The sequence below is a fragment of the Zonotrichia albicollis genome, chromosome 40 (assembly GCF_047830755.1).
Source record: "Zonotrichia albicollis isolate bZonAlb1 chromosome 40, bZonAlb1.hap1, whole genome shotgun sequence".
NCBI lineage: Eukaryota > Metazoa > Chordata > Aves > Passeriformes > Passerellidae > Zonotrichia > Zonotrichia albicollis.
The window spans coordinates 201,230-217,621 of record NC_133858.1 but is presented as its reverse complement, the minus strand read 5'-3'; the positions used below and the strand labels follow the sequence as shown (position 1 = coordinate 217,621).

The following is a 16,392-nucleotide window of genomic DNA, read 5'->3' as shown; positions in this document are numbered from 1 at the left end:
GAAAATTTGAGGTTTTGATGCGAAAAAATGATATTTTTAAGGTGGAAAAAAATGGATTTTTTAAGGGAGAAAAGTATGGAAAAGGGAAAAAAAAAGGAATTTTTAAGGGGAAAAAATAGAAAAAAAATGGTATTTTTAAGAGAGAAAAATATGGTAAATTACGGGAAAAAATGCGATTTTTAGGGGAAAAATTTGAGGTTTTAATGCAAAAAATATGTAATTTTTAAAGGAAAAAAAAAGAAAAAGCGAAAAAAAATTGAATTTTTTAAGGGGAAAAATACAGGTAAAAATTGTGCTGGAGTTATTGGGGGAAAATGGGAATTTTTGGGGAAAAATTGCGATTTTTAGGGGGAAAATTTGAGGTTTTAATGGAAAAAAAATTGAATTTTTTAGGGGAAAAAATATGGAAAAAGCAAAAAAAAAAGGGATTTTTAAGGAGGAAGATACGGTAAAATATGGGAAAATACAGGTAAAAAATGTGGTGGAGTTAGTGGGGAAAAATGGGAATTTTTGGGCAAAAATTGCGATTTTTAGGGGGAAAATTTGAGGTTTTAATGGAAAAAAAATGGATTTTTAAGGTGGAAAAAAATGGAATTTTTAAGGGGGAAAAGTATGGAAAAGGAAAAAAAAAGAAAATTTTAAGGGGAGTAATATGGAAAAATACAAAAAAAATGGTATTTTTAAGAGGGAAAAATATGGTAAATTACGGGAAAAAATGCGATTTTTGGGGGAAAAAATTTGAGGTTTTGATGCAAAAAAATGGGATTTTTAAGGGGGAAAAAAATGGAATTTCCAAGGGGGAAAAATATGGAAATGCAAAAAAAAATTGAATTTTAAAGGGGAAAAATATGGAAAAATACAGGTAAAAAATGGGGAAAAAAAGGTTTTGGAAAAGTGGGAATTTTGGGTAGGAAGCGTGGTGATTTGGGTTTAAAATTAGAAATTTGGGTCAAAAATGCGGAAATTTGGGTGCGAATTAGATGAAATTTTGATCAAAATTAGGAAAACGTGGGTGAAAAAAAATTGGGTTAGAATTCCAGGAAAATGGGAAAATTTGGGGTCAAAACTGTGGAAATTTGGGTGGGAAATTTAAAGCTCGAATAAACCTGGTGCCAACGAGAGAATTTGGGGGAATAAATTGAATTTTCGAGATCCTGGGAATAATTTAGAGGGGTCTAGGTGGGCTTGGAGGAATAAAAGGGCGTTTTTAGGGGGAAAAAAATGAAATTTTGGAGAGAAAATTTGAATTTTCGGGATCGTGGGGTACTTACAGAAGTCGGAGCCGCCAGTGAGTAAATTCTCGCTTCCCATTGGTCACGGCCCCTGTCAATCACCGCATGACTCGCTTTTATTGGCCAATCTATCACTTAAAGGCTGGCCGCGTATTATCCCGCCTTTCTACTTTCCCATTGGTCAGTTTTCCTCACTCCGTCACGCTGATTGACTTTTAAGCCTGTCAGTCATTCCTTCCCTGTTTTCCGGCTCTGGGCGGGCTTTCTTAGCGCTTCTCGCGCTCTGATTGGCCGCCGCCCCTCATGCCGCGCTCTGATTGGCTGCCTCCTCTCGCCTCACGCGCATTTGCAACATGGCGGCGTCCGAGGCGGTCGCGCTGCTGGAGGCGCTGCGGGCGCAGGTGACACCCCAAAAAACCCCCCAAAAAAACCCAAAAAAGCCTCGAATTTTTCCAAAAAAATGACAATTTCGGGTCTCTGCAGGCGGCGGAAGTGGCGGCGCACGGGCGGGAGATGCTGCGGAGAGTGAGGGGAGGGCAGCTGGACACCAAGGAGGTACCGGCGGTGTTTTGGGGGGAAATCGTGAGGGGATTTTGGAGCTTTTGCGGGGAATTTGGGGATCCCTAAAGGATTTTTGAGGCGATTTCGGGAGTCATGTGAGATTTTAGAGGATCCTGAGGGGATTTTTGAGGGTTCTGAGGTGATTTGGGGAGCCCTGAGGGGGATTTTGGGATTTTCGCGGTTTTGAGGGGAATTCGCCGATCCATGAGGGGATTTTGGGGATCTCTGAGGGGGATTTTCGCGGTTTTGAGGGGATTTTCGCCGATCCATGAGGAGATTTTCGGGTTTTTGAGGGATTTTGGGGATCTCCGAGGGGATTTTCGGGTTTTTGAGGGAAATTCGGCCGATCCATGAGGGGATTTTCGGGTTCTTGAGGGAATTGTGGGGTTCCTGAGGGGAAATTGGGGTTTTTAAAGGAATTTTGAGGATTCCTGAGGGAATTTTGAGGAGTTCTGAGGAGATTTTCGGGTTCTTGAGGGAATTTTGGGGATTTCTGAGGGGATTTTCGCGTTTTTGAGGGAATTCGGCCGATCCATGAGGGGATTTTCGGGTTTTTGAGGGGATTTGAAAGGTTCTGAGGGGAAATTGGGGGTTTTTGAGGGATTTTGGGGATCCGTGAGGGAATTTTGAGGAGTTCTGAGGAGATTTTGGGTTCTTGAGGGAATTTTGAGGGATTCTGAGGGGATTTTGAGGTTTCTGAGGGAATTTTGGGGATCTCTGAGGGGATTTTCGCGTTTTTGAGGGGATTTTCGCCGATCCATGAGGGGATTTTCGGGTTTTTGAGGGGATTTTTGGGTTTTTGAGGGGATTTTGGGGTTCCTGAGGGGAAATTGGGGTTTTTGAGGGATTTTGGGTTCTTGAGGGAATTTCGGGGAGTTCTGAGGAGATTTCGGGTTCCTGAGGGGATTTTTGGGTTTCTGAGAGGATTTTTTGGGGTTTCTGAGGGGATTTTTGGGGAGTTCTGAGGTGATTTGGAAATTCTGAGGGGATTTTGAGGGTTTCTGAGGGAATTTTGGGGATCTCTGAGGGGATTTTCGCGTTTTTGAGGGGATTTTCGCCGATCCATGAGGAGATTTTCGGGTTTTTGAGGGATTTTCGGGTGTTTGAGGGGATTTTGGGGATCTCTGAGGGAATTTCGGGGAGTTCTGAGGAGATTTTCAAGTTCCTGAGGGGATTTTTTGGTTTCTGAGAGGATTTTTGGGGTTTCTGAGGGAATTTTGGGGTTTCTGAGGGGATTTTGGAATTTCTGAGGGGATTTTTGGGGAGTTCTGAGGAGATTTGGAAATTCTGAGGGGATTTTGGGATCCCTGAAGGGATTTTAGGGGTTTCTAAGGATTTTGAGTTAATTTAGCAAAATTTGGAGGTAAATTTCAGAGTTTTTTGGGGTACTGCAGAAAGCTCCTTTGCTGATACCGATTTTAAATTAAATTTTATGAATTTTTGGGGTAAAATTTTGGGTTTTTTGGGGTTTTCCCATCCACTATGGGGGCGCCTTTTCCGATACCTGTTTTAAACCTGTTTTAAATTAAATTTTGTGATTTTTTGGGTTAAAATTTTGGGATTTTTGGGAGTCCTCTTATCCGCTAGGGGGCGCCTCTGCTGATACTTATTTTAATTTAAATTTTATGAATTTCTGGGTTAAAATTTTGGGTTGTTTGGGGTCTTCCCATCCACTATGGGGGCACCTTTACTGATAGCTGTTTTAAATTAAGTTTTATGATTTTTTGGGTTAAAATTTTGGGTTTTTTTGGTGAAATTTGGGATTTTTGGGTTCGCACAAGGGACGCCTTTCCCGATACCTGTTTTAAATTAAATTTTATGAATTTTTGGGTTAAAATTTTGGGATTTTTTGGTGAAATTTTGGATTTTTGGTTCGCACAAGGGACGCCTTTGCCGATACCTGTTTTATATTAAATTTATGAATTTTTGGGTTAAAATTTTGGGTTTTTTGGGGTCTTCCCATCCACTATGGGGGCGCCTTTGCTGATACCGATTTTAAATTAAATTTTATGAATTTTTTGGGTTAAAATTTTTGGATTTTTTGGTGAAATTTGGGATTTTTGGGTTCGCACAAGGGACGCCTTTGCCGATACCTGTTTTATATTAAATTTTATGAATTTTTGGGTTAAAATTTTGGGGTTTTTGGGTGAAATTTTGGATTTTTGGGTTCGCACAAGGGACGCCTTTGCCGATACCTGTTTTATATTAAATTTTATGAATTTTTGGGTTAAAATTTTGGGGTTTTTTGGTGAAATTTGGGATTTTTGGGTTCGCACAAGGGACGCCTTTGCCGATACCTGTTTTAAATTAAATTTTGTGAATTTTTGGGGTAAAATTTTGGGATTTTTGGGGTCTTCCCATCCACTATAGGGGCACCTTTGCTGATATCTACTTTATATTAAATTTTATGAATTTTTTGGGTTAAAATTTTGGGGTTTTTTGGCGAAATTTGGGATTTTTGTGTTCGCACAAGGGACGCCTTTGCCGCTACCTGTTTTATATTAAATTTTATGAATTTTTGGGTTAAAATTTTGGGATTTTTGGGGGTCCTCTTATCCGCTCGGGGGCGCCTTTGCTGATACCTATTTTAAATTAAATTTTATGAATTTTTGGGTTAAAATTATGGGATTTTTGAGGTCTTCCCATCCACTATGGGGGCACCTTTGCCGATACCTATTTTAAATTAAATTTTATGAATTTTTAAAATAAAATTTTGGTTTTTTGGGGTTTTCCCATCCACTATGGGGGCGCCTTGCCGATACCTGTTTTATATTAAATTTTATGATTTTTGGGTTAAAATTCTGGGATTTTTTGGTGAAATTGGGATTTTTGGGTTCGCACAAGGGACGCCTTTGCCGATACCTGTTTTAAATTAAATTTTATGAATTTTTGGGTTAAAATTTTGGGTTTTTTGGGGTCTTGCCATCCACTCTGGCGGCGCCTTTGCCGATACCTATTTTAAATTAAATTTTATGAATTTTTGGGGTAAAATTTTGGATTTTTTGGCGAAATTTTGGATTTTTGGGTTCGCACAAGGGACGCCTTTGCCAATACCTGTTTTATATTAAATTTTATGAATTTTTGGGGTAAAATTTTGGGATTTTTTTGGTGAAATTTGGGATTTTTGGGTTCGCACAAGGGACGCCTTTGCCGATACCTGTTTTAAATTAAATTTTGTGAATTTTTGGGTTAAAATTTGGGGTTTTTTGGTGAAATTTGGGATTTTTGGGTTCGCACAAGGGACGCCTTTGCCGATACCTGTTTTATATTAAATTTTATGAATTTCTGGGTTAAAATTTTGGGTTTTTTGGGGTCTTCCCATCCACTATGGGGCGCCTTTGCTGGTACCTATTTTAAATTAAATTTAACGAATTTTTGGGTTGAAATTTGGGATTTTTGGGTTCGCACAAGGGACGCCTTTGCCGATACCTGTTTTAAATTAAATTTTATGAATTTTTGGGTTAAAATTTTGGGATTTTTGGGAGTCCTCTTATCCGCTAGGGGGCGCCTCTGCTGATACTTATTTTTAATTAAATTTTATGAATTTCTGGGTTAAAATTTTGGGTTTTTTGGGGTCTTGCCAACCACTATGGGGGCTCCTTTGCTGATACCTGTTTTAAATTAAATTTTATGAATTTTTGGGTTAAAATTTTGGGATTTTTTTGGTGAAATTTTGGATTTTTGGGTTCGCACAAGGGACGCCTTTGCCGATACCTGTTTTATATTAAATTTTACGAATTTTTTGGGTTAAAATTTTGGGATTTTTTGATGAAATTTGGGATTTTTGGGTTCGCACAAGGGACGCCTTTGCCGATACCTGTTTTAAATTAAATTTTGTGAATTTTTGGGGTAAAATTTTGGGGTTTTTGGGTTTTCCCATCCACTATGGGGACGCCTTTGCCGATACCTGTTTTATATTAAACTTTATGAATTTTTGGGTTAAAATTTTGGGATTTTTTGGTGAAATTTGGGATTTTTGGGTTTGCACAAGGGACGCCTTTGCCGATACCTGTTTTAAATTAAATTTTATGAATTTTTGGGTTAAAATTTTGAGTTTTTTGGGGTTTTCCCATCCACTATGGGGGCGCCTTTGCCGATACCTGTTTTATATTAAATTTTATGAATTTTTGGGTTAAAATTTGGGTTTTTTGGTGAAATTTGGATTTTTGGGTTCACACAAGGGACGCCTTTGCCGATACCTGTTTTATATTAAATTTTATGAATTTTTGGGTTAAATTTTTGGGATTTTTTGGTGAAATTTTGGATTTTTGGGTTCGCACAAGGGACGCCTTTCCCGATACCTGTTTTATATTAAATTTTATGAATTTTTGGGGTAAAATTTTGGGGTTTTTGGGTCTTTCCATCCACTATGTGGGTGCCTCTGCTGATACCTGTTTTAAATTAAATTTTATGAATTTTTGGGTTAAAATTTTGGGATTTTTGGGGTCTTCTTATCCACTATGTGGGCGCCTTTACTGATACCTATTTTAAATTAAATTTTGTGAATTTTTGGGTTAAAATTTTGGGTTTTTTGGGGTCTTTCCATCCACTATGTGGGTGCCTCTGCTGATACCTATTTTATATTAAATTTTATGAATTTTTGGGTTAAAATTTTGGGAATTTTTTGGTGAAATTTTGGATTTTTGGGTTCGCACAAGGGACGCCTTTGCCGATACCTGTTTTAAATTAAATTTTGTGAATTTTTGGGTGGGATTTTGGGGTTTTAGGGGGTGTCCCTGCTGCAGGTGCGGGCGCAGGCGCTGCTGGGGTACCTGCAGGACCTGGCCCTGCTGGCCTGCTCCAAATCTCGCGGATTTCGCTGAAAAACGCGGGGGGGGCCCTGGACAGGCTGCTGGAGACCAGAGTGGTGAGGAAACGGGGAAAAAAATGGGGGGTTTTGGGGAAATTTGGGGTTTTTGGGGAGATTTTGGGAAAAATCGGGGAGAAAATTGGGGATTTGGGGAAAATTGGGAAGGAAATTGGAGATTTTGGGGGGAAAATTGGGGAATTGGGGATTTTGGGAAGGAAATTGGGGATTTTGGGGGGAAAGTTGGGGATTTTGGGGGAAAATTGGGGATTTTGGGAAAATTGGGGAAGGAAATTGGAATTTTGGGAAGGAAATTGGGGATTTGGGAAATTAGGAAAGAAATTGGGGATTTTCGGGGAGAATTGGGGATTTTGGGGAAATTTGGGAAGAAAATTGGAGATTTTGGGGGAAAATTGGGGAATTGGGGATTTTGGGAAGGAAATTGGGGATTTTGGGAAAATATGGGGGGATTTGGGGAAAATTTGGGGCGTTTTTGGGGAGATTTTGGGAAAGATCAGGGAGAAAATTGGAGATTTTGGGGGAAAATTGGGGATTTTGGGGGAAATTGGGGATTTGGAGGAATTTGGGAAGGAAATTGGGGATTTTGGGGAAATTTGGGAAGAAATTGGGGATTTTGGGGGAAAATTGGGGATTTGGGGGAAATTTGGAAGGAAATTGGGGATTTTGGGGAAAATTGGGGGATTTTGGGAAAATATGGGGGATTTTGGGAAAATTTGGGGCGTTTTTGGAAAGATCGGGGAGAAAATTGGGGATTTTGGTGGAAAATTGGGGATTTTGGTGGAAAATTGGAGATTTTGGGGGAAAATTGGGGAATTGGGGGATTTTGGGAAGGAAATTGGGGATTTTGGGAAAATATGGGGGGATTTGGGGAAAATTTGGGGCGTTTTTGGGAGATTTTGGAAAGATCGGGGGAAAATTGGGAAGAAAATTGGGGATTTTGGGGAAAAATTGGGGATTTTGGGGAAATTTGGGAAGGAAATTGGGGATTTTGGTAAGAAAATTTGAGGGAAAATTGGAGATTTCGGGAAAATTTGGGAAGGAAGTGAGGGATTTTGGGGAAATTTGGGAAGAAAATTGGGGATTTTGGGGGGAAAATTTGGGATTTTGGGAAAATTTGGGGGGAAATTTGGGGAGAGAATTTGGGGTGAAAATTGGGGATTTTTGAAAAAAATTGGGAAATTTGGGGAGAAAATTGGGAGAAAATTGGGGATTTTGGGAAAATTTGGGGGGAAATTTGGGGAGAAAACTGGGAAATTATTGGGGAGAGAGTTCGGGGTGAAATTTGGGGTTTTGGAAAAAATTTGGGCGAAATTTGGGGGAAAATTTGGGGTAAGAATTGGGGATTTTGGGGAAATTTAGGGGGGAAATTTGGAGTTTTTAGGAAATTTAGGGGGAAATTCGGGGACAAAATTGGGGATAAAAATTTGGGATTTTTGGAGAAAAGTTTGGTGAGAAAACTGGGGAAAAATTTGGGAGGAAAATCAGGATTTTTAGGGAAATTTGAGGAGAATTTGGGAAAATTTTAGGGTTTTTTTTTGGAAAATTTTGGGGGGAAATTGGGAGATTTTGGGGAAAAATTGGGGGGGAAAAATTTGGGGGAAAATTGAGGGATTTTGGGGTTAAATTTGAGGCTTTTGGGAAAATTTGGGGGAAAAATGTGGAATTTGGGGGTTTGTAGGGGGAAAATTTGGGGTTTTTGGGGGAATTTTGGGATTTTTGGGGACATTTTAATCTCTGGCCCCGCCCCCCAATGGAAGCCCCGCCCCCCTGATGGAAGCCCCGCCCCCCTGACGGAAGCCCCGCCCCCTTTTGCAGGTGCTGGAGAAGCTCCGCCCCCTGGAGCAGCGCCTCAAGTACCACCTGGAGAAGCTGCTGAGGGCGGCGGCCTCGGAGGGCGTGGTCAGTGCAGGCCCCGCCCCCCTCCCGGCCACACCCCCCCCTTTCCATGTCCCATCCACCCCTTGGGGGTTTTTTTTGATTGACGGCTGTCAATCATCCGCAGGTGCCGAGGACCCGCTCAGCTTCCGCCCCGCCCCTTCCAATATGGCGGTGCAGGTAAAGGGGGAAAATGGGCGGGGCTTGAGGGTGGAAGGGGTGGGGCTTAAGGGGGATGTGGGCGGGGTTGAAAGGGCAAAGGGGGTGGGGCTAAAGGGCTAAAATGGGCGTGGCTTATGTGTAACTGAGGTGCACCTAAAGGGGAAAAGGGGTGGGGTTTAAATGGTGAAGTGGGTGGGGCTTAAGGGGGGAAATGGGTGGGGTTTGAGGGAGTAATGGGCGTGGCTTCATTGAGAAATGGGTGGGGCTTAAGGGTAAGGAGGGTGTGGCTTATATATAAAAGGGGTGGGGCTTCAGGGCTAAAGTGGGTGGGGCTTAAAGAGGAAAAGGGGTGTGGCTTAAGGGGTTAAGAGGGTGGAGTTTAATGGGAAAAAGGGGTGGGGTTTAAGCGGTTAAAGGGGTGTGGCTTATGGCATAATGTGGGCGGGCTTTGAGAGTCGATAGGAGGGGTTAATTGGGCAAAGTGGGCGTGGCTTCGGGGATTTCTGGGCGTGGCATAAATAACTAATGAGAGGGGCTTTTGGCTTAAAATGGGCGTGGCTTAAGGGAAAAGGGGCAGAGTTTAAGGGGTTAAAGGGGTGGAGCTTAAGGAATAATATGGGATGGGTTTTTTGGGCAAAATGGGCGTGGCCTAAGGGCAAAAGGGGCGGGGTTTAAGTGGCAAAGGGGCGGGACTTAATTCAATTTTGGGGGCGGGGCTTAAAGGTAATTGGGGCGTGGCTTGAGAAATTTATGGGCGGGGTTTATGGGGTTAAAAGGCGTGGCTTAATGACAAAAGGGGCGTGGCTTCTAAAATTAGTAGGCGGGGTTTGTTTGGTAAAATGGGCGTGGCTAAGGTGTAAAAGGGGCGTGGTTTAAGGGGCTAAAGAGGCGTGGCTTTGAGAATTAATAGGGGGGTTGTGGGGTGAAATGGGCGTGGCTAAAGTGTAATTGGGGTGGGGTTTAAGGAGTTAAAGGGGCGTGGCTTAAAGCATAAAAGAGGCGTGGTTTAATCTTTGTGGGCGTGTCTTGAATGGTTATCAGGACGTGTTGGGTGAAGTGGGCGTGGCTTAAGAGCAAAAGGGGTGGGGTTATGTCCTGTTGTGGGCGTGGCTTAAGGAGAAGGATAATGTGGCTTGAGGGGAAAGTGGGCGTGGTTTTGGTAAAAGGGGTGTGGTTTCTGGGCGGTGGGCGTGGCCTGAGTGGGCGTGTCCTTCAGGAGGAGGAGGAGGACGATGACGAAGGCGAAGGGGGCGGAGCCAAAGCCCCGGGGCTGGGGGGGGGGCGGCGCTACGTCCCGCCCCGATTGGTGCCCACGGCCCCCGGTGAGTGACCCCAAAATCGCCTGAAATCGCCCCAAAATTAACAAAAATTAACAAAAATTAACCCAAATTAACCTCAATTAACCTCAATTAACCCAAATCACAGAGTTCCATCAAAACCCCCAAACTTCACCCGAAATTGAACCCAAAATAGCCCAAAGTTCACCCAAAATTAACCCAAAATAGCCCAAAATTTTACCCAAAATTCACCCAAAATTAACCCCAAAATAAACCCCAAAATTCACCCAAAATGTCCCAAAATTAACCCAAAATATCCCTAAATTCACCCAAAATTAACCCCAAAATAAACCCCAAAATTCACCCAAAATGTCCCAAAATTCACCCAAAATACCCCAAAATTCCCCCAAAATATCCCTAAATTCACCCAAAATTAACCCAAAATTCACCCAAAATATCTGGAAATTAACCCCAAAATGACCAAAATTTACCCAAAATATCCCAAAATTAAAAATATCCCAAATCAATGCCAAATTAACCCGAAATAAACCAAAATTCACCCAAAAAATCCAATTTTAACCCCTTTTAATCCCATTTAAATCGAATTTTTAACCATTTTTTCTCATTTTTTCGCCATTTTTTCACCGATTTTCTCCATTTTTTCACCGTTTTTTCCCGTTTTTTCCCCGTTTATGTTGTTTTAACCCATTTTAACCAATTTTGGGTTTTTTTTCCCCGTTTTAGCTCTCCCAGAGGCGGAATCCCGGCGGACCAGCGCGCCCGACGCCGCGCCCTCAGCTCGGCCGTGATCCGGGAGCTGCAGGAGGAGCTGGGGGAGGGGCCAGCGCAGGAGGGGGCGGGGCCAACCCCCACGTCACGTGACGAGATCCACAGGTCAGACGGAAAATTCCGGAAGTGCGGGAAAATTTGGGGGATTTTTGTTATTTTTTCCGGATTTTTTTCCCTTTTTTTCTGATTTTTTTCTGATTATTTTCCCTTTTTTTTCCGATTTTTTCCTGATTTTTTTCCCATTTTTTTCTGATTTTTTTCCCATTTTTTCTGATTTTTTTCTTGATTTTTTCCCCTTTTTTTGCTCATTTTCTTTCCAATATTTTTGGTTTTTTCCCATTTTTTCTGGGTTTTTTTCCCTTTTTTTCCTGATTTTTTTCCCATTTTTTCCTGATTTTTTCCAATTTTTTTCCTTTTTTTTCCCATTTCTTCTGATTTTTTCCCCTTCTTTTCTGATTTTTTTCCATTTCTTTCTGATTTTTTTCCCATTTTTTTCTGATTTTTTCTCCTTTTTTTTCCTGATTTTTTTCCCCTTTTTTTCTAATTTTTTTCCCATTTTTTCTGATTTTTTTCCCTTTTTTTCTGATTTTTTCCCATTTTTTTCTCATTTTTTTCCCTTTTTTTTCTGATATTTTCGGGTTTTTTTCCCCTTTTTTCTGATTTTTCTTCCCATTTTCTTCTGATTTTTTCCCATTTTTTTCCCAATATTTTTGGTTTTTTTCCCATTTTTTCCTGATTTTTTTTCCCATTTTTTCTGATTTTTTTCCCATTTTTTTCTCTTTTTTTTCTCCAATATTTTTGGGTTTTTTCCTATTTTTTTCTGATTTTTTTCCCCTTTTTTCTGATTTTTTTCCCATTTTTTTCTCTTTTTTTTTCCAATGTTTTGGTTTTTTCCCATTTTTTCTGATTTTTTCCCATTTTTTTCTCATTTTTTTCCAATTTTTTCTGTTTTTCCCTTTTTTCTGATTTTTTTCCCATTTTTTTCTCATTTTTTTCCCTTTTTTTGTCCCTTTTTTCTGATTTTTCTTCCCATTTTTTCTGATTTTTTTCTCTTTTTCTCCCTTTTTTTTCTGATTTTTTCCCCTTTTTTTCCTGATTTTTTTTCTCATTTTTTCTGATTTTTTTCCCCTTTTTTTGCTCATTTTGTTTCCAATATTTTTGATTTTTTCCCATTTTTTTTGGGTTTTTTTCCCTTTTTTTCTTGATTTTTTTCCATTTTTTTCTTGATTTTTTTCCCATTTTTTTCTGATTTTTTTCCAATTTTTCTGATTTTTTTTCCCTATTTTTTCTTGTTTTTTCTCCCATTTTTTCTGATTTTTTCCCTTTTTTTTCTGATTTTTTTCCCATTTTTTTTCTCATATTTTTTCCTGATTTTTTCCCAATTTTTCTTGTTTTTTCCTTTTTCTCTGATTTTTTTTCCCCATTTTTTCTGATTTTTCTCCCATTTTTCTGATTTTTTTCCCTTTTTTTTCTGATTTTTTTCCCATTTTTTCCCCCTTTTTTTCCAATTTTATTCCGATTTTTTCCTGATTTATTTTCTAAATTTTTCCTGATTTTTTCCCAAATTTTTCTGATTTGTTTTCGATTTTTTTCTTAAATTTTTCCCCTCTTTTCCTAATCTTTTATATTTTTTTTTTCTGATCTTTTCCCCATTTTTTAGTTATTTTTTCCTCTTTTTTCCCACTTTTTTCCCATTTTTAAACACCTTAACAAGGAGCATTTTGGGTGAATTTTGCCCATTTTTGCTTCTTTTTCATCCGATTTTTTTGCAATTTTCTGTTAAAACTTTCCCATTTTTGTTCCATTTCTGTCTGGGCTCCATTTTGTGTAAATTTTTGTGAATTTTTTATGAAATTTGGCTGATTTTGGGTCATTTTTCCCATTTTTTAGGCGCCATTTTGAGGAGTCGATGCTGCAGCGCCTCAGCGCCCCCCGGAGGCGGCCGCGGGGGGCGGGGCTTCACCTCGATGACGTCACCAACTTCGGGGCTTTCCCCGCCCTCCTGGGAGCGGCCAATCAGGTGCGAGGGGGGCGGGGCTTCAGGGGGGAAATGGCGGGAAAAGGAAAAATTGGGAATTTTGGGGGCGAATTTGGGAATTTTGGGGGGAAATTTTGGATCCATTTTTGGGGAGTTTTAGGGATGGATTTAAGGAATTTTGGAATTAAATTTTGGGGTTGAATTTGAGGAATTTTGCAACTCATTTTTGGGGTTCAATTTTGGGCATTTTGCAATCGGTTTTTCAGGCATTTTGGCAATTTTGGGATCCAATTTTTAAGGAATTTTGGGGTCCACTTCAGGGATTTTGGGGTCAATTGTTTGGAGATTTTGGGGTCAAATTTGAATTTTTTGGAGTCAATTTTGGGATCAATTTTTGGGGAATTCTTGGGTCAAATTCGGGATCAGTTTTTGAGGAATTTTGGGCTTAAATTTGACAATTTTGGGATCTCATTTTGGGGCTGAATTTCTGGAATTTTAGGGTCAATTTTTGGGAATTCTGGGATGAGGTTTTGGCAAGTTTGGGGTCAATTTTTGGGGAATTTTGGGGTCACTTTTGGGTGTTAATTTTAATTCATTTTAGGGGATTCTGAGGCTGAATTTTTGGAATTTTGGGGTTGAATTTTAGGGAATTTCGGAGCTGAATTTGGGGGATTTTGGGATAAATTTTTGGGGATTTTGGGATGAATTTTTGGGGAATTTTGGGATGAATTTTTGGGGAGTTTTTGGGTCACTTTTGGGTGTTAATTTTAATTCATTTTAGGGGATTCTGAGGCTGAATTTTTGGAATTTTGGGTTGAATTTTATGGAATTTCGGAGCTGAATTTGGGGGATTTTGGGATAAATTTTTGGGAGTTTTGGGGCCAATTTTGGATCAATTTTTGGGGAATTTTGGGATAATTTTTTGGAATTTTGGGATCAATTTTTGGGGAATTTTGGGATAATTTTTGGGGAATTTTGGGATCAATTTTTGGGGAATTTTGGGATAAATTTTGGGGGGGCTTGGGGCCAATTTTGGGATCAATTTTTGGGGAATTTTGGATCAATTTTTGGGGAATTTTGGGATCAATTTTTGGGGGTTTTGGGGCCAATTTTGGGATGAATTTTTGGGGAATTTTGGGGTCACTTTTGGGTGTTAATTTTAATTCATTTTAGGATATTCTGAGGCTGAATCTTTGGAATTTTGGGGTTGAATTTTAGGGAATTTCGGAGCTGAATTTGGGGGATTTTGGGATAAATTTTGGGGTTTTGGGGCCAATTTTGGGATCAATTTTTGGGGAATTTTGGGATAATTTTTTGGGAATTTTGGGATAAATTTTTGGGGGATTTTGGATCAATTTTTGGAGGAATTTTGGGATAAATTTTTGGGGTTTTGGGGCCGATTTTGGGATGAATTTTTGGGGAATTTTGGGATAATTTTTGGGGAATTTTGGTATAAATTTTGGGGAATTTTGGATCAATTTTTGGGGTTTTGGGGCCAATTTTGGGATAAGTTTTTGGGAATTTTGGGATAATTTTTTGGGAATTTTGGGATCAATTTTTGGGGAATTTTGGGATAAATTTTTGGGGCAAATTTTGGGATCAATTTTTGGGAAATTTTGGGATAATTTTTGGGGTTTTGGGGCCAATTTTGGGATCAATTTTGGGGAATTTTGGGATAAATTTTGGGGAATTTTGGGATCAATTTTTGGGGAATTTTGGGATCAATTTTTGGGGAATTCTGGGATAATTTCTTGGAATTTTGGGATCAATTTTTGGGGAATTTTGGGATCAATTTTTGGGGAATTTTGGGATCAATTTTGGGGAATTTTGGGATCAATTTTTGGGGAATTTTGGATCAATCTTTGGGGAATTTTGGGATAAATTTTGGGGAATTTTGGGATCAATTTTTGGAGGAATTTTGGGATAAATTTTTGGGGGTTTTGGGGCCGATTTTGGGATGAATTTTTGGGGAATTTTGGGATAATTTTTGGGGAATTTTGGTATAAATTTTGGGGAATTTTGGGATCAATTTTGGGGGTTTTGGGGCCAATTTTGGGATAAGTTTTTGGGAATTTTGGGATAATTTTTTGGGAATTTTGGGATCAATTTTTGGGGAATTTTGGGATAAATTTTTGGGGCAAATTTTGGGATCAATTTTTGGGAAATTTTGGGATAATTTTTGGGGGTTTTGGGGCCAATTTTGGGATCAATTTTTGGGGAATTTTGGGATAAATTTTGGGGAATTTTGGGATCAATTTTTGGGGAATTTTGGGATCAATTTTTGGGGAATTCTGGGATAATTTCTTGGAATTTTGGGATCAATTTTTGGGGAATTTTGGGATCAATTTTTGGGAATTTTGGGATCAATTTTGGGGAATTTTGGGATCAATTTTTGGGGAATTTTGGGATCAATCTTTGGGGAATTTTGGGATAAATTTTGGGGAATTTTGGGATCAATTTTTGGGGGATTTTGGGATAAATTTTTGGGGGTTTTGGGGCCGATTTTGGGATCAATTTTTGGGGAATTTTGGGATCAATTTTTGGGGAATTTTGGGATAAATTTTTGGGAGTTTTGGGGCCAATTTTGGGATCAATTTTTGGGGAATTTTGGGATAAATTTTTGGGGGTTTTGGGGCAAATTTTGGGATCAATTTTTGGGAAATTTTGGGATAATTTTTGGGGGTTTTGGGGCCAATTTTGGGATCAATTTTTGGGGAATTTTGGGATAAATTTTGGGGAATTTTGGATCAATTTTTGGGGAATTTTGGGATAAATTTTTGGGGGTTTTGGGGCAAATTTTGGGATCAATTTTTGGGAAATTTTGGGATAATTTTTGGGGGTTTTGGGGCCAATTTTGGGATCAATTTTTGGGGAATTTTGGATAAATTTTGGGGAATTTTGGGATCAATTTTGGGGAATTTTGGGATCAATTTTTGGGGAATTCTGGGATAATTTTTGGAATTTTGGGATAAATTTTGGGGAATTTTGGGATCGATTTTGGGGAATTTTGGGATAAATTTTTGGGGGTTTTGGGGCCAATTTTGGGATCAATTTTTGGGGAATTTTGGGATAATTTTGGGAAATTTTGGGATAAATTTTGGGGAATTTTGGGATAAATTTTTGGGGGGGTTGGGGCCAATTTTGAGATCAATTTTTGGGGAATTTTGGGACAAATTTGGAGCAATTTTGGGTCAATTTTTGGGCTGAATTTGGGGCATTTTTGGGGCTCAGGATTCGTCGGAGCCGCCGCAGAAAAAGAGGAAAAAACCGAAAACGGGCAAAAAAAAAGGAAAAAAGGTTTTCCGCCGCCGCCGCTGATTTTTCCAATAAAAACCTTCAAAATTCCGCCTCATTTGCATCTCATTTGCATTTCTTTGTGACGTCGTTGGGGTGGGAAAGGGGAAGGGACTGGGAGGGGAAAGAAAAACCCCAAAATTTCCCCCAAAAATTGGAAAATTTCCCCAAAATCCCAATTTTTTCCACCTTTTTTTCCTCATTTTTCCCCAATTTTTTTCTCTTTTTCCTCATTTTTTCCTTAAATTTTCCCTTTTTTTCCCTCGATTTTTTTTCTAATTTTCCCCATTTTCCCCCCTTTTTTACCCAGTTTGCTCCTCGTTTATTCCTAAAATTTTCTCATTTTCCCCCTTTTTTTTCCCAATTTTCCCCATTTTTCCGTTTTTTTCTCGATTT

General features: G+C 39.4%; 1 protein-coding gene across 2 annotated transcripts; it reads left to right on the top strand.

Annotated features, from left to right (window-relative positions):
* Nucleotides 1-1,046: 1,046 nt before the first annotated feature.
* Nucleotides 1,047-16,054, top strand: NGDN (neuroguidin). 2 transcript variants are annotated; one of them, XM_074531867.1, is made up of 7 exons: nucleotides 1,047-1,633; nucleotides 1,716-1,787; nucleotides 8,437-8,676; nucleotides 9,878-9,980; nucleotides 10,680-10,829; nucleotides 12,615-12,744; nucleotides 15,934-16,054. In XM_074531867.1, the coding sequence occupies exons 1-5, from the start codon at nucleotides 1,586-1,588 to the stop codon at nucleotides 10,742-10,744; spliced, it is 528 nt and encodes a 175-aa protein (XP_074387968.1). In that variant the 5' UTR covers nucleotides 1,047-1,585; the 3' UTR covers nucleotides 10,745-10,829; nucleotides 12,615-12,744; nucleotides 15,934-16,054. The 2 variants fall into 2 exon arrangements, with proteins under 2 accessions (XP_074387968.1, XP_074387967.1); XM_074531866.1 differs by having other exon boundaries at nucleotides 1,052-1,633; nucleotides 9,875-9,980.
* Nucleotides 16,055-16,392: the final 338 nt, after the last annotated feature.